The 22,250-nt window shown below is 41.1% G+C and overlaps 1 protein-coding gene across 10 annotated transcripts in view; it reads left to right on the top strand.

The window, feature by feature from the left end:
- Window positions 1-22,250, top strand: part of ERC2 (ELKS/RAB6-interacting/CAST family member 2) — a 518,559-nt gene that overhangs the window by 138,876 nt on the left and 357,433 nt on the right. For all 10 annotated transcript variants that reach the window (XR_014165505.1, XR_014165506.1, XR_014165507.1 and 7 more), the window contains 3 exons: window positions 228-302; window positions 10,732-10,887; window positions 15,760-15,927. Coding sequence is in view for 3 of the 10 variants with exons in the window: in XM_081899985.1 (XP_081756111.1) it covers window positions 228-302; window positions 10,732-10,887; window positions 15,760-15,927 (399 nt within the window). In the remaining 7 variants the exon portion in view is untranslated. The remainder of the gene's footprint in view (window positions 1-227; window positions 303-10,731; window positions 10,888-15,759; window positions 15,928-22,250) is intronic.

Below are 22,250 nucleotides of genomic sequence, written 5' to 3'. Positions count from 1 at the left end.
TAAAGGTTTCAGAAATAGCGCATGTGCTGGCAGCCTTGCCTGTAATATAAGATAGAGGCTGCAGAGATGCTAGAGGGATTTATAGGCAGCGGTGCACCTGTAGCAGTTGGGCTTGTGCATGTCTGAACTTTGGATTCTGCTGTGATCTGCCGAAGATCTGCATCAGTGACAAAATAAATGATGGGAAGATGAGTCGCCAAGCTTACTTCTATCGTGTCCCTCCACAGGAACTGCACAGAAGGACCCAGCTTCAGCCTGAGCCAGCGAAGACGAAAGCTCTTCAGACCGTCATAGAAATGAAGGTATGGACTTTTAATGCTTGCCGGCACAGGTTAATGTGATAACCACCATTAATGCCTGTTGGCTGAAGCATAAAAGGATTCCTAGCTTTTATTATAGAGATGGGTTTGCATAGCATGACTGTGTCACATTGCCACCCACATTTTGTTCCCAAATGCGTGTCGTATCTGTTAAACATCCCATACTTCGTGTGGGATGCTACCACCGTGGGCAAAATATGATAATATTCATTGTCTCCCCAAAGGATATCATTTTTCATTGTGCCGTATTTTCCTGACAAATAAAAAATATTGCACTCTTTTCTCTCAGCCAGCACAGCTGCTTTCTCAAGCAACTTGCCTGCTGACATATTTGTAGCAAGGGACCGAACAATCTGAGTTTGCAGGTTTTAGAGACCGGGAAACAGAAGTGGCTTTTCTGAGCAGAATGATAATACTTTAGAAGTTTCATGTTTTGTCAAAGCAGACTTATTATTCTCCATTCTGCACCATAATCATTCTTCGCACCTGTTGCCTCCATTCTTAATTCAGAAGGAGACTCCTTTGGACAGTAGGCATATTGTGAAGTAAAATTGTATCAAGGTATGTTTATCTGTGTTACAGAGCATGCACATTTTTAACAAACATAAATATTTGGGACATTGTACTCCTTACTTGTACTCCTTACTCAGTACATACGGGGAAATATATAGATGCAGGTACAGTAAAGATATAGTAATTATAGCAACATTAAGATATGATCAAATCAAAACTGTGTTGATTAGATTTAGGCAGCTATTTACATGACAGTATGCATCTCTCCCCCCACCCCCGCACTATAAGCAGAATGCATTTAGATCCTTACTTCATTTATTCACATAGTACTTCAGTGAGGTAGGTCACTATTTCACGTATTGGTATGGAGTCACGTGCACTATTGATATAGTGATTTGCACCATTTCACTGTTCATTTGATCACTCTAGCTCTCACTCTTTTGAGTTGTTTTTAAATTTGCACCCACTTTCAACCAGTTACCATTTTGAGGGAAGGGGTAAGTCTCAATGACACAAAACGCTAAAATGTTTATGCACCAGGGTTAGACTTATCAAAGTCATGGGCTCCAGTGAACACTATGCATTTGACAAACCACAAATATTCTACTTTCTGGAATTTTTTTGGCAACGGAATGGCTGTCAGAATTCTTTCCAGTTTGCTCAGTCACATGTAAATCCCTCTATGCAATGATTGAAAACAAAGCCATTAAGCTTACCAAGTGACTTGAGTCAATTACCTTCTCTCAGCCTAATCTACACATTTATTTATATCCTTAAAAAAGGATATAAAATAATAATACTAATAATACTATTTATATCCCGCCCATCTGGCTGGATAATGCAAGCAAGATATTTCAAATAATAGTTCTGAAGATAAAGGGAAGAGAGAAAGAATAATGTGTGCTGCCTCAAGCTCCTTAGAGGAAAGAGTCACATGCTGCAATATCATTGGCCCAGGAACCAGTCACTGTGGTAGTGAAAAGGGCCTTGTGGGCAAGAGCCCCCTGAATTAGATCCTGCAGCACTAGGGCCTATAGAACCAGAGCTAGGACCCTTCGGCTGGGCCTGAGGGGCCAAGTGCCTCTCAACCTGTCTTGCTGGTCTGCAGGCCAGAGAGTTGGCGCTTTGAGCCTAGGAAAGGTGTGCTGGAGACAGAAGCTTAAGAGGCCTCAGCCTATCTCTATCTAGCTTTTGTCAAAGTAAGTTGCTCGCCTGGAGGTCTTTGGGCTGTTGTAGCTGGGGCAACACTTCACTTGCCCCGTGGGTTCCTGTGGGCAGGAAAAGAACACACCCAAGTGTTTAGTTTCAGCTTCATAGAATATCTGCTTGTTGAGTGGAATTCCAGTGTAGTGATAAATGGTGTGTGCATACATGTGGGGAACAAGGTCTGTACCCACAACTGGACTTTCCCTTGTGCACCTGATAGGCCAGGGGTCAGCAAACTTTTTCAGCAGGGGGCCAGTCCACTGACCCTCAGACATTGTGGGGGGCTGGACTATATTTTTTGGGGGGGTGGGGAATGAACGAATTCCTATGCCCCACAAATAACCCAGAGATGCATTTTAAATAAAAGGATACATTCTACTCATGTAAAAACATGCTGATTCCCGGACCGTCTGTGGGCCGGATTGAGAAGGCAATTGGGCCGGATCAGGCCCCCGGGCCTTAGGTTGCCTACCCATGTGCTAAACCCATTCTGGGTTTCCTCCCCACCTACCAGAGCATGGGGGAGGGGTTGGAAGTCCCATTGTATGAGTGGACCTCATTCCATGCACATAACAACTCAGTAGAATCCTACTGTTTTATACAAACCAAGGGGGTGTAGTGTAAAATAAACTTTGGTCAGTTTGATTGCAAGCCAACTTTGAAAACTAGTTATGAATCAGGCCTGTTTAACAGACCAAAACTCTTTGGGTTTGTTCCTGATACCCCCCTCCTTTTTTTACACAGTACAAAGATAATACTTTCTGGACAGTGATAAATATATATATATATATATATATGTATGTATGTATGTATATATATATGAAAGTTTTATGTCATGTATTTATTTATTTTTTACTTAAGCTTTCTCAATTTAAATTTTTAAAAATCTAATTGTCAGACTTTCCCCATAATATCTCATTTTCACCTCCTGAGTCCGGTCTCCTTACCAAGATCGCCATTAACCCCCTCCCTCATGCCGGAACTTGCCATGTCCTTGCAGTGGCTAGTTTAACACTGCTTCTGTGGTAAACTGGTATGATGGTGTCCTAGGCCAGTGTGGGTCCAGATAATTTATCCTGGGTGGATACAAGGTTTCTAGGTATGCAAAAAATGCATGGGTGTCTGGAACACTGATATTTCATTCCCCTGGATACCTGTGCTGACGTTCCAAAGCAATCTGCCATGGGGCTGGGGCTGGGGGGAGTCCGTAGGGCACTGCTGGGATAGATACCACAAGTGAACCCACCTCGTGTTTTGTTTGGAAGCCCAAACATGTTTTTCCTGGCCCACCTTTACCTTTATTCAATGATCACACACCTTATCCTGTCATTGTAAGGTACCCTTGCGTTTTTCATTGTCCCTAACCTTCTTTTCATCAGACTTGTGGGTTATCCATCTGTTCTTCCTCCAGCAGTTTGTTTCTCAGGAGACTTCCTACTTTGCCCTCTTCCTTTAGCCATGCTACCTCCAAGATACCTCTCCCTTAGCTTCCTGACCTACCAGACCATTATATCACTCAGTTTCCCTGCAGTCAACCCTCCTCATCTGCAGCAGCGGCCACAAATCTTCCATTCCTTAAGCTCTATGTAATGGTTTGTTTTAGCCTTTCGTTTTCCGCACAGAGCTGCCATTGTTTCCAAACATTCTTCTATAGATGGTTTTTCTTGACTACTTAGAATGTTTATGAACATTTCATGACATCACAGCAACTCAGGCAAAGGAGCTGTTGGGAGGCAGGCATCCAGCCAACAGCTAGGTGTTTTTTTTGCATGTTCGAATTATAAGTTCAGAGTGTCTACAAAGAAGAAGTAAAGTCTTGTTTTACTATAAAGAAAGTCAGGCAATGGTGCTTTGGGGAAAACGCATCACTTAAATGCCTTCTGAAAAATACTAACTTTGGTTCTTCGAAACAATTTGTTCAGGTTTTCTATATCATTATGTTACATTATATAATGTTCTGACAGATTTTTTAAAATGGAAATAATACATCAGCAAAATTTGTGAGACTGATAGATATGTATATAAATTAGTCAATTTGTTGATATACAGTGGTACCTCTGGTTGCGCATGGGATCTGTTCTGGAGCTCCAGTCAGATCCCAAGGTGTGAGTATCCAGAGGTGCGTGCATGTGTGCGGCGCGGTTTGGTGCTTCTATGCATCCATGCAGTGCATAGAGTGCTTTTGCGCATGCGCGCGCAGGAAAACCCAGAAAAATACTTCCAGGTTTGCCGCGCATGTATCCTGAAGGATACGTAACCGGAAGTGAACGTAAGCAGAGGTACACTGTATTGAGAAATCCAGCTGTCTGAAAGATATTAGTGATGGTTAGGCACAGCAGCCATCCTAAAAGGAAGAATGTATTTAAGTGTTATTGTTACTTTCAGTACTGATTGCCTTTTGCATATTTTCCCTGAAGGAAAAATAATTCTTGCAGGCATGATAATTAGCTTGGATTCTTCTTTTTTGTCTAATAAAATAAGAATTGTAAAGAAAATAGAATTACAAATCCTTTTTTTCAAAACAATTCTTGATTGATTTCAATTTCCGGGGTTTTTTTGTTTTTGCCTAAAAGTGTCCACAAGTAACTTTGCAGTAATTCATATTGGAAAACAGAGTCTTAGCATGAGGTTTTGTTTTGTTGTTGATTTACTGGAATTGAATCTTTTTATTGCAAAAGCAGTTCATAATGCACATGCATACTGAACTACCTAAAAATAACATAAAAGGAATATTCCAAAGACAAAAACCCATAGGTTTCCTTAAAAATAACACATTGTTTTATTGTATGTATGGGATAAAGAATATGGAATCATGTATGTGCTGTTTTTACATGATTTTGTAATTTTGTTGTCCACATTATCAAACTTGCAAAGTGGGAAGAGAATAAACCCTTGCAATACCAGGTCCCCTATCTGGGCAGAACATTGCTTTAAAAATGCTTTCTTTAAAAGTAGGAAAATGGTCCCGTCCCGTCCCCCCCAGAATACCAAATGGACCACATGCATTCTGGACAGGACTATAGTATTAGTTCCAGGTTTGGGGAGTTCCTTGGGAAGAAGGGCAGACTCCTCTTCCCTTAGTTGGTCCACATTCTGCTTGCTGTTGCCTACTTGCTGTTTCTCCTTCTGTGCATTGTCTCCACCACCTGCTTCCTTGCCACTGAGATAGCTGGTTAGCAAGGTGGTGAATGATGGTGCTCCCTTTCCTCCTCACTTCCTTCCTGGAGAGCAGGTCGGACTGAGCCTGAGCAGCGATAGTGGTACTGAGCAATTATTGTGCCTGCCCTATACTGCTTAGAGAAAGTGGCAAATGGATCCAGGCTGTGTTCAATTCCAGCAGCAGCTTCCTCTTTACCTTCTTACCGCTTACATTACCTTCTTGCCCATCCCCACTCTATCCCCCTCCAGACCATGCTAATCCCTGAGGAGGTGGACTCTGTTCCTTGACACATTGCATCTTTTTGGTCTCAAGTAGTTGGAGTGGTTCTTTACCTTACTCCAGCCACTTTCAGTTGTACCAGGCACTGTCTGTATATCTCCCCCTTCCTGTTAGCAGACTTTGTGCATAGAAGTGAATCTTCAACAGTACTGCTTCCATTCTGCTTATTGACCCTGCAAGCCTTTCCCATTCTGAAGAGTCTTGCAATATCCCTCTGTCTCCAGATCTTCCTTATCTGGGTGGCACGCGTTTTGAGAGCTGACCTCCCAAATGACCTCAGCTTTCCTTCCTTGTGATTTTGCCTTGCTCTTGGGTACGGATGGATGAACCTGTCAATTTCATTTTCTCATTTTCTCCAATATTAAATTCAGTTTTCCACATTTCCACAGCACTTTGGGGGACTTTTTTCTTTAAAAAAACAACACATGAAAATTGGTGTGGATTTTAATGCATTTTTTCTTACTAAACACATTTTTGCCAGCAGTTTTGACTAATACACATATTTTTGCAACCAATTTCTCCTAAAGTAATGCATTTTTGTGTATCATTTTTATATGTGCTTTTAATGCACATAATTTAATACCCTCTAATAATTTAATGCCCACATCATTTAATGCCCTCTAATAATTTAATGCCCACATAATTTAATGCCCTCTAATAATTTAATGCCCTCTAATGTAGTACAGTGGTACCTCGGGTTACATACGCTTCAGGTGACAGACTCTGCTAACCCAGAAATATTACCTCAGGTTAAGAACTTTGCTTCAGGATGAGAACAGAAATCTTGCTCCGGCGGCGCAGCAGCAGCAGGAGGCCCCATTAGCTAAAGTGGTGCTTCAGGTTAAGAACAGTTTCAGGTTAAGAACGGACCTCTGGAACAAATTAAGTACTTAACCAGAGGTACCACTGTAATGTACTCTGAAAAAAATCAGAGAAGTACAACTTTCAAAGGATAATCCTGCAGATGTCCTCTTGCCCTCTCTTCTTCTGAGAGACTTCAAACCTTCAGGGACATGGAAACTCTTCTGTGTGGAATAATTTCCTTCCTTTTTTAATAGTTTCCTCTAAAAATAGAATGCTTGGATAAGGAGTTAATGTTATTCACATTGTTCCCAATCCAAAGGCATATGTGGGAAAGCTCTGTACATGCAGTTGGGCTTCAAACCACCATTATGGAAGCAGACCTTCTACAACCATTCAAAACTCATGAGAACTTCAGAAATAGTCTCAGAAGAGAGATGCTGATCTTGGAGGAAAAACCTTGAAAAATCCTGGTGCAATCTTTGGTGGCAATTATGAAAAATCCTGGTGCAATCTTTGGTGGCAATTATGAGGAGGAGTAGATACCTGCATCTGGGGCTTTCTTTAAAATTAGACATATTCTCCAATATATGGGACCCCATATTTTGGCATTGTAGCTATAAGGTTTTCTCAATGAAAAGGCATTGGTAAAGCCCCTATAATATACACAAGGACTACATTCAGGGAACTCAGAAACGATAGACATAAGAAATCAAACTATCTTCTATGCGTGTGGAAGATTTGCAAGAACTTATTTCTGTTTATTTCAAGGGGGAATCGATTGGAATGGCTGCTAGAGAATTTCTATAATTAAAGTATACATAATTTGGGAAAACTGTGGCATACATGGTGACAACTGTGTTACATGTGCAAGAGAGGAAGTAGGTGCATCAAGAGTTCTTAACTGAATGAATTTGTGGTTTACCTTGGTTCTTGCAGAGACAGCCGTCTATATGTATTGATCCAGCTGTGATATATCAGGTATGTTAAAGCACTGCTGCTGCAAAGCTTAGTGTGTAGTGTGTAGTGCTCACTTTGCACGGGGCTGCCCTTTCTCTAGTTCTAAAGTTAGATCTAGATCTTTTCAAGGCCAGGATGAACACAAGGACAGAATCACAGTATACACTACTTTGCATGAGATTCTCCTTTGATTGCTCTTTTTTTGTGAATGACTCTTTATGCTTTTCCTATCTTATTACCTGGGACGCGGGTGGCTCTGTGGTCTAAACCACAGAGCCTAGGATTTGCCGATCGGAAGGTCGGCGGTTCGAATCCCTGCAACGGGGTGAGCTCCCATTGCTCGGTCCCCGCTCCTGCCAACCTAGCAGTTCAAAAGCACATCAAAGTGCAAGTAGATAAATAGGTACCACTCCGGCAGGAAGGTAAACGGTGTTTCCGTGTGCTGTTCTGGTTTCGCCAGAAGCAGCTTAGTAATGCTGGCCAACCGGAAAACTGTCTGCAGACAAACGTTGGCTCCCTCGGCTGGTAAAGCGAGATGAGCGCCGCAACCCCAGAGTTGTTCGCGACTGGACTTAACTACCTTTTTATCTAGTGCACTTTTGACAGGGTATTTCTTCCTAAACCTAGTCTGCTTAGTCTTGTTTCCTCTGAACTTTTTAAATCTTTTTGCAAATTTTAGGAGTTTGGGAGAAGACAAGATTTGCTCTACAGCGAAGTTTTGTAGTACTGTAAATCCCTGTTGCTTCTTAAAGCTTCTTATACATGCTTATTTTCCAGAAAGAAAATGGCTGGAAGATCTAGCGGTTAGGCTGCCATCTTAAAACCATTCACTCTTTGCTAGTTCTTTTTGTTCTGCGGGAATTCCTCTTTGAGTTAATTATCTCAAGATTGCTTCCTAAATTTTTATTACATAATGTACTTCATGCTCATTAGACACGTTTTGTGAGCAATCTACTCACAATTACTTACAGAATTGCTCATGGAAAGCATTTATGGATAATTCTGAGAAATGTATTCACTGGCATTTCATGAACATAGAATCACTGTTCTTTGAATTAAATTAAATTACTGCTTATGAATGCTTAGTTGCCTTGTTAGAAAGGTGAGGTACAAATACCGAAAACCTAAATAGTAACAATGATAAAAATAATAATCTGACTGGGCAATTTAGATTATTCTTCACCACTGCTTTTGTGTGGAACAGTTGTGCATTGGCTTTGTGGGATCTGTGTTGTGGTTTTGAGTTGTGCCAAACTGGAATAGCCATTTGCAGATATGTATAATAGTGTTTCAGTGCTTTACGCGTAACTTTGACTCTTTCTTTGCTTCCTGATGATGGGATAGAACATCAGAAATACCTTACTACAGTGGTACCTCGGGTTATATACGCCTCAGGTTACAAACTCTGCTAACCCAGAAATATTACCTCAGGTTAAGAACTTTGCTTCAGGATGAGAACAGAAATTGCATAGCGGCGGCGCATCGGCAGCGGGAGGCCCCATTAGCTAAAGTGGTCTTCAGGTTAAGAACAGTTTCAGGTTAAGAACAGACCTCTGGAATGAATTAAGTACTTAACCTGAGGTACCACTGTACTAGTAAATGAATTTTGATACATCATTTATAGAACATAATAGTTTTATATTTTAAGTTTTTTTAATGCTACCCTTCATTATATATTCCTCAGAACTATTTTTCTTTGTTAGGGGGATTTTAAAATGTGCAACTTTACAATGCATGTATTTTCCAGAAAACAAGACGTAAAGATGCAGAGTGCTGTGATTTTGTCATTCCCTTCCTTTAAATTTTCAAGTGGTTAGTTGTGCCTGATGTTGGAAGTGATTGTAGTTTCAATAAGTGCCTTTAATGTTGCTATCGTATCAGCTGCTTTTAAGGTTCATAGACTGAACTTTTAAGACCTCATGTTTGAAGGTTTGCTTTTTGTACAAAATTAGTTTGCAGTAGCTCTTTGAATTCTCTCTCCATTTTGGTTCTCAACAAGGATGTCAGAAACTGGGCCCATTTGGAGACTTTTTTCAGGACCTCTTTGGGTTCTGAGTTTACATGTAAGTGGTACAAGTTTGGACCTGCAATGAATGTTGCTCCTGTTCAGGGTTCCAGCCATCCCCTTTCTAGGATACCCTTGTTACAGAGTTAGTGGTGTGCACCAACACTGTGAGGTGCCAATTATGGTTTCAACCCTTTAGTACTGCTGACAAGCCTCCATCACAAGAAAGTGCACAGCCTTCTGACTCTTAGTCTGGGATAGGTATCCTGGGAAACAGCCAGCAGATTCTTTCCAGTCACCGCTGGAAGGAAATGTCTCTTCTCTTGATTTGCTTGCCCAAACAGAATGATCCTTCTATGTGTTCCAGGGAGTGGTTTCAGCCAGATGCAGTTCTAGATTGAGCAGGCAGAGGTTTACTAGGCATGAGCAAGGGATGCAAGGCAAAATCGAGTTAGTCCAAGTTCAGGTTCTGGAAAGGCAGTGTCAAACAAGGCACGATTCCATTCAGGAACAGTAAAGCAGGGTTCAGAGGCCAGATTATGGGAAGGCAAAGTTCAAGTAAGGGGAGAAAAGGACTCCATATCCTGAGTGGTGGCTTCCATTTGACCCAGTTCTATTCTATTTTTCCCCTGGTCTGTTAATTCACTGGGCAATCCTGATCCGCCATGCTGGAAGGGTTTCAGCTGAGAGGGAGGTGTCCCACTGCCTAGTTCTGCCCAGCTGTGCTGAGCTCTGCTGCTAGGAGGCTCCATTGCTACTATGCCTGCCTAAATTGCAGGTGGACAGATGCTACTTCTGGCAGTATCCCTGCTGGTGGTAGCCAGAATATACCCCTAAAACAGGTCATTTTGGAGGTGAGAGGGAATGGAGGTAGATATGCCAAGGATATGATGACAATGGGCTTGATCTGGACCTCCCTGCTGCACCAGCTGGCACAACAAATACACACACACCTAACACAAAAACACCCAACAGGATTTTCCTGCTCCTTCTTCCATCCATTCCATATTTAAATAAACTGTTTCCTTCTTAAAAACATTGGGCAATGCAATTTCACTGGGATCATGAAGCTGGCAAAATGGGCAGCTTGTGAGTGCTCTAGAGGCTAGACCTACAATAGAAAGATAAAATACACACTTATATCCTTGCTTTGCTGATGATTTATGCAGTTTCACCCTGTGTGGTTTCTTGGCTTTAGAATCATGGCAAGCTTTTGACTACAATGTGTTTCAGATCAGAGCACCTTCTTTTATGAGTTGCCTGAATGCAAAGAAGCAGTATCCTTGTTTAGAAAACAAGGATGGGGAGTCCACATTTTTTTTATTTTTTTGGTTATACAGTTATATGTGGGCATGTTCCAGTAAAATTTAGACCAAAAGCTGTCCCAGCTCCTTGTGCCAGCACTGTTCTTTTTCCTCTGTTGCTCTTGTATTGCACTTTATACTTTAAAATATTGCATACCAACACGTTTTTTCTTTCAAAATTAGGACACAAAAATAGCTTCACTAGAACGTAATATCAGAGACCTTGAAGATGAAATACAGATGTTGAAGACTAATGGAGTTCTGAACACAGAAGATCGAGAAGAAGAAATCAAACAAATAGAAGTTTACAAGAGTCACTCAAAGTTCATGAAAAACAAGGTATATTCTTCTAATCAAATGAGAGCACTATTTCAGTTCAGATTTTCTGAGTGTGGTGGTTACTGTCAACATTTGATCCGAAGAGGGTGGTGCTAAGAAAACCTTCCTGAAAAGTACGATAACTTTCAGGAGGTATATTGTTTTCATTGGTAATTTACCTTAGTGAGAGAAGTTTCCATGTTCTATTCTGTGTGCATAGGCAACCTGAGTTAGAGCCATGTCACACAAGCGTGAAAAACTTGTTCTAGTTTGAGGGCATTCTTTGGGGCAAAACATATTAAATTGCTGCAGAAAGAGGAAGTGCTTTTGTCCTCCTGACTAAAAATCAAGCATTCCTGTTATCAGTTCTCTGCCATCTCGCCATGCACCAGAAAAAGCAACTGTGGGATTGAAGACAATTGAGAGCTTGCATAATTCTACATGTGGCACATATATTCATTTGATGTGGACAATGGTAGGAATATTAGAAAGGTGTAACTCTTCTACACAGGTTAAGAATCCACTGGACTATAAAGACAACAAGTCAACATCAGCTAAGTCTGCTGAGTCACCTCTGAAATATTAGGCAGTCACAATTAAGGTAATGAGTTAAGGAAAAATATGTTTGATTTGCTTTACCTTCAGAGCAGTACTCCTCCAGAAAGCCACCACATGTTCGGGGTGTTTTAGAAATGTAAAGCGGAAGTTACAATGATTTTGAGAGGGTGGAATGCAATAGATTCCTCTGCTCTTAAAGGGCAGATGGTTGAGCATACCATTGTTTTGTCACAGCCGTCTGATCAACTTTTTGATAATCATGCTACATTCTGATGAAAGTCTGTTTAACCTGTGTCAACAGCCCTGTCCTTCCTCTGACAATTGAGATTTGCAGCAAAAGATACTACTTCTGCCATTCATCACAGGACCTTTCAAGGTGGAAAAAATATTTATATGACTGTCAGCAAGGAGATCTTATTATACCCCATCTGTCGGACCTGAGATTGCTGATAAGGAACTGTGATAAATATAAGTCCTGAAAGATGGCAACCAGGAGAACAAGGCCCCATTCACAGGCAACAACTCTAGGTGTTATAATGCTCTTTGGAGGAAACAAGATTAGATTTAAAGAGTATCTACATATATTTTAATTTAAATGAAAAAGGCACACATGACTGCTAAAAGCAGACAATTGTGGAAGGTTGATTATTTTTCTTGAAGTCTATGCTTTAAAAAGCAAAGTTTAAAGTTGCTCAGCACAAACACATGCACATAACACGATTTATTTGCCTTTATTTTGGTAGGCATTTATCCACTCTTGAGGGGCTCCTAAGCTAGTAGCCAAAACTTTCAAAAAGAAAAAAGGTTATAATTTTAAATAATATATATGTAACAGGCACAAAGCTTAATTTGTTTGAATTGGGAATTGGATCCTGAGCCAAAACAAAACAGCCTCCAAGCACATTAGAATCATAGAATTGTAAAATTGGAAGGGGTCCCAAAGGTCATCTAGTCCAATCACCTGTAATGCAGCTAAAGTATCCATGACAGATGCCTATCCAACCTCTGCTTAAAAACCTCCAATGAAGGAGAGTCCACAACCTCCCGAGGGAGCCCATTTCTCTGCTGAACAACTCTTACTGTCAGAAAGTTATTCCTGATGTTTAGTTGGAATCTCCTTTCTTGTAACATGAATCCATTGGTTCGAGTCCTACCCTTTGGAGCAGCAGGAAACAAGCTTGCTCCATCTTCCATGTCACAGCCCTCGAGATTTTTTAAGATGGCTGTCTTATCTCCTCTCAGTCTCCTCTTTTCCAGGCTAAACATACCTAGCTCTTTCAACCATTCTTCATCAGGCTTCATCTCCAGACCCTTGATCATCTTGGTTGCTCTCCTCTGCACATGTACCAGCTTGTCAGTATCCTTAAATTGTGGCGCCCAGAACTAGGCACACTATTCCAGGTGTGGTCTGACCAAGGCAGTACCAAGCGGTACTATTACTTCTCTTGATCTGGACACTATAGTTCTGTTGATGCAGCCTAGAATAGGTTTCTGCATCACACTGTTGACTCATGTTAAGCCTGTGATATACTAAGACCCCTAAATCCTTTTCATGCACTGCTGGTAAGCCAGGAGACCCCTATCTTATATTTGTGCATCTGGTTCTTCCTGCCTAAGTGCAGAACCTTACATTTGTTCCTACTGAAATTAATTTTGTTGGCTTGGGCCCAGTCCTTCAGTCTGTTATGGTCATTTTGAATCCTGATTGTCTTTTTGGCATTTGTTACCCTTCCCAGTTTGGTGTCATCTGCAAATTTGATCCCCAGATTTTGTTCATCCAAGTAGTTTATAAAGACTGAACAACAGTGGGCCCAGGACAGAACCCTGTGGCACCCCACTTGTCACTTTTCTCCAGGATGATGAGGAACCATTAATGAGCACTCTCTGTGTTTGGTCAGTCAGTCCACTTAACAGTTACCTCATCCAGCTCACATTTTTCCAGCTTCCTCACAAGAATATCATGGAGGACTTTGTTAAAAGCCTTACTGAAATCAAGATACACAAGCATCCCTCTGATCCCTGATCTACCAATCTTGTAACGAGAGAGAGAGAGAGAGAGAGAGAGAGAGAGAGAGAGAGAGAGAGAGAGAGATATTCATCTGGCATGACTTGTTTTTGAGAAACCCATGCTGGGTCTTAGTAATCACAGCACCCTTTTGTAAGTTCTCACAGACCTACTGTTGAATTATCTGTTCTAGGACCTTTCCTGGTATCAGTGTCAAGCTCACTGGTCAGTAGTTACCTGGGTCTTCTCCCCCCACCTTTTGAAGATGGGGACATTTGCCTGCCTCCAGTCTGCAGGGACTTCACATGTTCTCCAATAATTCTCAAAGATTATAGACTGAGATTGCAAGCTCCTTTAGTACCCTTTGGTGCAACTCATCAGGCCCTGGAAATTTAAATTCAAGTAAAGTAGCTAGCTGTTCCTTTACCACCTGTTTTTCTGCTTTGGCAATATCCTGCTTTATTGTGGTCAAGGCACACACTCCTAATAAAAATGACTGTCCATTCAGCATGAGAACATCTTTTGATTGGTCTTTTCACCATCACCATGTAGCCAGATTTCAGTCTGCAAGCTGACACTGAACTGGAAAAAGAGGGATTTCATTTTACAGTGGTACCTCGGGTTACAAACACTTAGGCTTATAGACTCCGCTAACCTGGAAGTAGTACCTCGGGTTAAAAACTTTGCCCCAGGATGAGAACAGAAATTGTGCGGCGGCGGCAGCGGGAGGCCCCATTAGCTAAAGTGGTACCTCAGATTAACAACGATTTCAGGTTAAGAACGAACCTCTGGAACGAATTAAGTTTGTAACCAGAGGTTCCACTGTATTTTATTTTTTATTTTGCCAGCCCAAACCCAGTCTTTTCCCTAAGAAATATGAGATACTTTGCTGTATAAAAAGAGGTCCAGCCTTATGTCTTGTTTCAATCATTAAATAGTTCACCAGAGAAGATCTAGTTATTTTTTGCAAATCATGTAGCTGGAGTTGCTTGCTAGTGAGTAGAATACATAGCATATCTATAACCCAAATGACACCATGCTCTTTGACTGATTGTTTATCGGGTGTTCCTTGTATGATGGATAAAATTGTGAAGATCTTTCAGTAGAAATTTGGTTCTGGGATAGCCATATGGGACTCATATAAAACACATGCTGTTCTGCATATTGGCTTCAACTTGACATTGTACTGTGTGGAATTTCACTCACCTTATTTTGATATTTTGGTTTTGGCTATATATCTGCGCTTACTGGTGGCTTTATGGCAAATACATGGAAGATGTTTACCATTCTTCCAAAAAGATCTTAAAAAAATTAACATGCTCTTGAGTAAGTTGAATATTATGTTTTAATTTTGTCCTTGAATGGGTTTTCTTCTAAACTCCTCTCTTATTTGCATTGAGGTAATGCATAATTTGCTATTAGTTCTTCCTTTGCTTAGCTTGCAATCCTTTTAGATTCCTTTTAGATTGTAGTTTAGACCGGCCTTATTTTGCTTTAAGTCTCCATAGAATACCAACCAATTTTCAGCGCTTACTATATTATAAATGCTAATTATTATAATAAAAGGTGGCCAGAAAATGGTTCAGTTAAAACAGGGATGGTGAACCTGTAGCCCCCCCCCAATATGTTATTGGTCTCCGTCAGCCCCAGCCAGCATGGCCAAAGGTCAGAGATTATGGGACACAGGTTCCCTATTCCTGAATTAGAATAACAAATCTAATGGAGAAAGAGGAGTTTGCATTCTTCTTTAAATATTCCACATGTGCAAGTATTTGTAATTGTGTAAGATGCCTTTTGGATTTGATTCTACAGGAATTGATATCATATGGGGAAACGAAACAAAGCAGAGTGGGACATGCAAGAAATATTTTCTTGCAACATGTGACTCTGCAATATTATAGCTGATAAATGTACTTTTATTAATCTGGAGCATGTGGGCCAAGCATTGTAAACTTGTGATCAAAATCCAGGTTTTATTGGCTGCTATTCCAGTTTTAAATCTTTCTTTCTCCTCTTCTGTACTGTAGTTATGGGATAAACCAAATCCCACCATTGGAGAAGGTGGCTTAGTGCTTATGGGATGAATCCATGGCAAAGTGGCTTTCATGACATGATGTAACGTTTAGACAGCACATGTGGCTCGCAATCACCGACATTTCTGTCCAAAGCTTGCCCAGCAATATCAATCACAGAAATGTACTTTATATTGCATATGTAGATAAATGTTACTATCCGAACTCAGGAAGCAAAGTGGTGTGGGAACTGCTGGATTAAATTGTTGTGCTTACTACCAGTACTACTACTAATACATATATATGTATTATCTGCAGATTGACCAGTTGAAGCAGGAGCTTTCAAAGAAAGAATCAGAACTTCTTGCCTTACAAACTAAGCTTGAAACCCTTAGCAATCAGAATTCAGATTGCAAGCAACACATTGAAGTGCTTAAAGAGTCACTTACTGCCAAAGAACAGAGAGCTGCCATACTTCAGACAGAGGTAAGGTATTTTATTAGCATCTAATGCAGTATAAATGTTTAGTTAATGGAGTGTGTCAGAATTAAGAATGATGTATTGGTTACAAATCTGTGCAGAGGACAAAACTTGACCTTTGAAAAATTTGTTACAAAGTAGTACAATAGCTTGCGCTATTAGCTGATGCCCTGTAATACTTGTGTACGGTCTTCTGGATTTGATAGCAGGTGGCCCTTTGCTGGAATGGGAAGGTTCTAGCAGGAAACCCAAACTAAGTGTATGCATTTATAATTTAATCCCCCTCTTTGCTGCTAGTATTCTGTTCAGTTGTTCCATTTATCTCTTTTATAAGGCTGTCTTAGTTGTGCATTTTGACTTGGCGCACAGTTCAGACGAATATACACATTTGTATAAAGAAAATAATCACTTGACTGTCAGGAAAAAATGTGTGAAGGGAGCACTGCAGATCTCTGCAAGTTAGAGCCAAATGATACGTTATGTGGGAGATATGTGCAGTTACTCCTGAGTTTTTAAAAATAGCAGTGAAGCTAATACGGGATGGTGAGGTGAAAGAGCTCTGAATTTTTTGTGGGATTGGGGTTGCTTATTGTCCTGCTCTCTGTGTCCACAATCCAAAGTGTGTGTGTGTGGGGGGGGGAATAGGTGGAACTCATCAGTTTTCATACCAAAGGGTGAAAAAGCAACATAGAGAAGGCAGTTTTGAAAAGAAAAATGCCCCCACAATCAAATTTGGAACTCCTCACGGCTGTATTAAAGCCTTAAAAACGCACAACTGTTAGTAGTGTGCATTCCCTCTCATTTGGCCCTTATAATCCCACCTGATAAAATGAACGCATCAGTATTTAACCCATTTTTAAATATCTGAAGAATATTTGCATGCACACGAAAGAAGAAGTATCTGAAGAAGTGTGCATGCACACGAAAGCTCATACCAAGAACTAACTTAGTTGGTCTTTAAGGTGCTACTGGAAGGAATTTTTTTTTCTTTTGACTATGGCAGACCAACACGGCTACCTATCTGTAACTAACCCATTTTTAGTTTTTCCTAAGTGGGTGGAGGAGAATGTTCTGTTGCGTATTGTGTATAATACTACATCCTCTTTCAAATAAAGGAATAGTAAATAAAATCTAGAGATGATAAATCTACCATCACTGGAGAATAATATCCATAATTCAAAATGCAGGTTTATTTTTAACTTCATAATAAAGGCAAAAGAGAAGTGAGCTTTCAAGGTTGCCTTATCTTTAAGCCTGCAGTATTTAAATTGCTATGCTTTAAGGGGAGCCTGTGATCCTCCAGAGATCGCTGGACTCTAACTTTTCTCAGTCCTTGCCAGCATGGCTGGTGATCAGGGTGATGGGAGTGGGAGTCCTTCAACATCTGGAGGGCCCATCCCTGCTTTAAACTTTAAAGTTCGAAGCCTTTTGTGAAGATTCATATGATTGTAAGATATGAAAGCAGTTGCTTGTGGAATGCAAGAAATGGAAGGCAGATTAGGTAGAATTTTGGTCATAGACTACCATAACAAAAGATTGGGAATACTCTGATGAATGCTGTCTTTCAGCAATCAAGTTGCTATTGAGAATGAGGAACAACTAGTATGGAAATGAAAGCAAATTGTTTGCAGAGCAATAGGGGAAGGAGGATGTATCTTAATTCATTATTCAAGTCAGGGCCTGGCATTCTGCCTAGCAGAAAGGATGTGTATAACTATTACCGGTAACTCCTGATACAAAGGGTTAAATGATAAGATGAGAATGGTCCTGTGGAACGCCTTCCCACCAGATGTCAAAGAAATAAACAACTGTATCTGACATTTAGAAGACATCTGAAGGCAGCCCTGTTTAGGGAAGTTTTTAATGGCTGATGTTTTAATGTATTTTAATATTTTGTTGGAAGCCGCGCCAGATGGGTGGGGTATAAATATATTATTATTATTATTGGATGCGGTAAATCACACCCTATTTTGGTGGTTTGGACAGATGATACACCTTTGAACTCCACAATTACATTAAACAAAATTGTGTTTTTGAGCCACATGTTCTTAAAAAAAACCTTTTATCCAGTTAATTAATGGTTGCCATTAATCTGATTTGAACTGATTTTATAATGAAATGATTTTAGAATGTTGTATCATTTTACTGTTGTTAGTTACTGCTCTGAGCCCGGCTTCGGTTGGCGAGGGCGGGATATAAATAAATTATTATTATTATTATTTATTATATGCCTTTGTTCTCAAAGGGCTCTTTGCTTCAGCAAAAGCTTCCATGAATGGAAGGGGAGGGAAGAGTTTTTTTGCACATCCTCCCTTTCTCCTGTGGCCTCTGTCCCATAGCACCTGCCATGATGTTCCAGAGGTCTTCCACGCTTCTCAAGCAGATTTTAGTGGAGAAGCAAAGGGGACTTAGAGTGAATTTGTGACTCTTCCCATTCCATTTAAAGATCCCTCAGTTGGATCAACAGCCTTCCATAAGCGAAGGAACACAATTGGATGAGTCACAGTGTTGCTTAACTCATAACAAGAATTATTGCAGTGTTAACAACATTATATTATATTGATGATAATTCATAATATTTTTATAATAATCCTGTTATTATGATAACCAAGCCTAGTGCAAAAGTTTGTAGTCTACGCACAGCAACTTATATTACATTTTGAACAATTTAAGTCACACTTAAGTAATTTGAAGCACAGCATGCTCCTTTATGCGCTCCATGGAGGGCTAGGTGATTGCCATCCTATGCTTTGAAGTAAGTCGTGTGAGACTAATGATTTTATCAGACAGCATCACAAAGAGCTTTCTTTATTTTCTATCTTTAAGACTTCTTTGTAAAAGGAAATGGAGAAAGTTTCTTAATGATGTCCACTTCTTGCAGGAAGCAATTTGGTTAAAATTAGCTGTAATTGTTCATGTGCAAGAGCTTTTTGGCAGCAGAAATGAATACATTAAAGGCACCTTTTTCTGAGGGATCAGATGAAAATGAGAGCCTCCATATGCCTAATAGGTTAATAGGACACTTAGGCTTAATTCACTAGTGCTTATTTCAGAGGAGAGTAGAACTCCAGCATAAACCAAGTACAGGGCTGAATCTAGTGTGTTTCTAGAGGAATTTCTTGGTTTTCTGAATCTTTATTAGTAAGTGATCATAAATCCCAGAGAAGGAGCCTGTTTTGTTGTCTGTAAAATAATTTTGCACCATCTCTTTTGCCACATGAAGCAATGGATACATTTTCAGAAGCAAAATTCATCTTTGAATCAGCATATTTTCATTTTATTCCCTGTGTTTTTCATTTATGAATATTTTGGTTTTAAATAACCTGCATAAAGAAGGTTTGCCCTGAGCTGACCTGAGTGGGCTATAAATTATTTCAGGTTTGCCTTTGGTAAACAGCTATCATGGAAAAAACACTATAGATAAAGCATTCACAGCATCTGATGTTATTTCTTAAATACAACAGAATCTGTGAAATGCCTCCAGTGAAAGGTACTGTAAGTCGCAAAGTGTTGAATATTTGATATTCATGCATGTGTGAATCATCTCTAAGGCATGGAGGCTCTTGTTCCTCTCCTCATGATATGCTTATAAAACCCACATCCCCTGCAGCAAACTGAAAATCAACCATACGCACTATACGCTTTTGAGTACCGTATATTCCTCTGTATAAAAGTGTTGATGTTAATTATAATTTAAATCAATATTTATTTTAGTTTGTAGTGATGCTGATTTTGCCAAGATCATTGGTATTGCTAATTAGTTACCTCTCCCCCATCTAAAGGGATGCGGGTGGACTTGCCGATCGCATGGTCGGCGGTTCGAATCCCCGCGGCGGGGTGTGCTCCCGTCGTTCGGTCCCAGCTCCTGCCCACCTAGCAGTTCGAAAGCACAATTAAGTGCAAGTAGATAAATAGGTACCGCTTTCTAGCGGGAAGGTAAACGGCGTTCCATGTGCTGCTCTGGTGCCGGTTCGCCGGAGCAGCTTCGTCACGCTGGCCACGTGACCCGGAAGTGTTTGCGGACAGCACTGGCTCCCGGCCTCTAGAGTGAGATGAGCGCACAACCCTAGAGTCTGTCAAGACTGGCCCGTACGGGCAGGGGTACCTTTACCTTTACCTTACCCCCATCTAAAATCCAAGCTTTTGTACTGAAGCAAATACCATACATTTTGAAACATAATCCCACTCAATATGTCCATAGGTGACATATTGAGGCTCAAAGGAGGATCTTTTACTAGTGAAAAGCATTATTCAGAAGCATAGACTTAAATGATGGGTTTTCATGGAGTCGTCTGATATACACTCAACTATGTACCTGGAATGACTTTGATTGAACCTGTAGGTTGCCTATTATATATCAAGGCTGTGCTAGACAGACAGATACCAGTCATGCTGTTGTCATGACAACTTCCTCATATTTTCTTTTCATTGCAATCTTGCCGTTCCCACTACATGTGTGACATCTGTCACTTTTGAGAGAAAGAGAGAGAACGTTAATTACAGGCATGCTTGTGACTGAATGAAGGAAGGTGCAAGGCAGTAAAATCACGAGGAAGAGAGGGGGATGAACTGTGAAGTCAAAAACATGCTGATTTATTCCATAGAAAGACATGGCTTAATGATAAGGAAATCCTACCTCTAGAAACAGAAGTAAAATGACTGTTTTGAATTAACTGCAGCTCAGCTTGTGACGTGCACCTTGGTAGCCTTTGAGAGCACTATGAGAGTACTATATACATTACTGTATAAATAGTCTTAAGTGGTAAGCTACAGTAAGGCAACTATGAGAGTTAGCCATGGTCTATGGAAACATAATTATACCTAGGAGTTGGACTCTGCTCCTGTTTGCAACCTTCAAGAAAGCTTGAAAAATAGAAGACATGAAAAGATGAAAAGTTGAAAATCCACTACTCTACCAATAATTTGTTTATTTAATTAAAAATGTATGTATGATGTTAGCCACTCTGAGCCTGGCTTTGGCTGGGGAGGGCAAGGTACAAATAAAATTGATGATGATGATTTAAAATTACCAAGGACCAGGTACGCAGCCTGGGAGTCATTTTGGACTCACAGCTGTTCATGGAGGTGCAGGTCAATTCTGTATCCAGGGCAGCTGTCTACCAGCTCCACCTTGGTACGCAGGCTGAGACCCTACCTGCCCGCAGACTGTCTTGCCAGAGTGGTGTATGCTCTAGTTATCTCCCGCTTGGACTACTGCAATGCGCTCTACGTGGGGCTACCTTTGAATGTGACCCGGAAACTACAACTAATCCAGAATGCGGCAGCTAGACTGGTGACTGGGAGCGGCCACTGAGACCACATAACACCGGTCTTGAAAGACCTGCATTGGCTCCCAGTACGTTTCTGAGCACAATTCAAAGTGTTGGTGTTGACCTTTAAAGCCCTAAACGGCCTCGGTTCAGTATACCTGAAGGAGCGTCTCCACCCCCATCGTTCTGCCCAGACGCTGAGGTCCATCGCCAAGGGCCTTCTGGCGGTTCCCTCACTGCGAGAAGTGAGGCTACAGGGAACCAGGCAGAGGGCCTTCTCGGTAGTGGCGCCCATCCTGTGGAACGCCCTCCCATCAGATGTCAAAGAGATAAAGACTCTCCTCCCTGAAAGAGGGGAGTGGTTGTGGACGGGAGCCCGAACACCGCTCCTAGCAGGGGGCATTGCCCCCTGCCTCCAGCTCACCTGGCTGGCACTCACGCCCCCCCGGTGGCCGTCCAACCAGGTGCCATGGGGAGGGGGGGGCGTGTACAGCAGCCTTTATGCTGCAGTGCCAGCCTTTTCCCCGGCCTCATTTCTCTTTGTCGTCCTGTGCGAGTCACGTGGAGCTAACTTTGAAGCAGACTTCTGAGAAAGGGAAGTCTTGCCCTTTAATTACTCCTTTGCTTTACCTTTATTTTTGCATTACTCTTTACCTTTGCTTTACCCCCCTTACTTTTACCTTTCTCCTTTACTTTAATTCCCCCCTTACTCCCCCCTTACTTCGTTACTTTAATTGCCCCCATACTCCTTTATTTTAATTCCCCCCTTACTCCTTTACTTTAATTCCCTCCTTGCTCTTTGGCGGGTTGTTGCCTGGATATCCTGTGTGATTGAGGCTGCTCTTGCTGGCAACATCTTAAAAAACAAAAAACAAAAAACTTCTCCGACTTTGTATCAAACATTCTGTGTGTGTCTGTGCGTGCTGCGCTTTCCCGATTTTAAATCAGTCACTCTGTGTGTGTGTGTGTGTGTGTGCTGCTCTTCTCCGATTTTAAAACAGACACTCTCCCTGTCTTTGTCGGCAGCATCGCAGCGTGCTCGAAAGGGGGGAAATCTGA

This window comes from Podarcis melisellensis (assembly GCF_964234715.1).
Source record: "Podarcis melisellensis genome assembly, chromosome: 2".
Taxonomy (NCBI): domain Eukaryota; kingdom Metazoa; phylum Chordata; class Lepidosauria; order Squamata; family Lacertidae; genus Podarcis; species Podarcis melisellensis.
The sequence above is the reverse complement of the archived record's forward strand: the minus strand, read 5'-3'. Positions and strand labels throughout refer to the sequence as shown.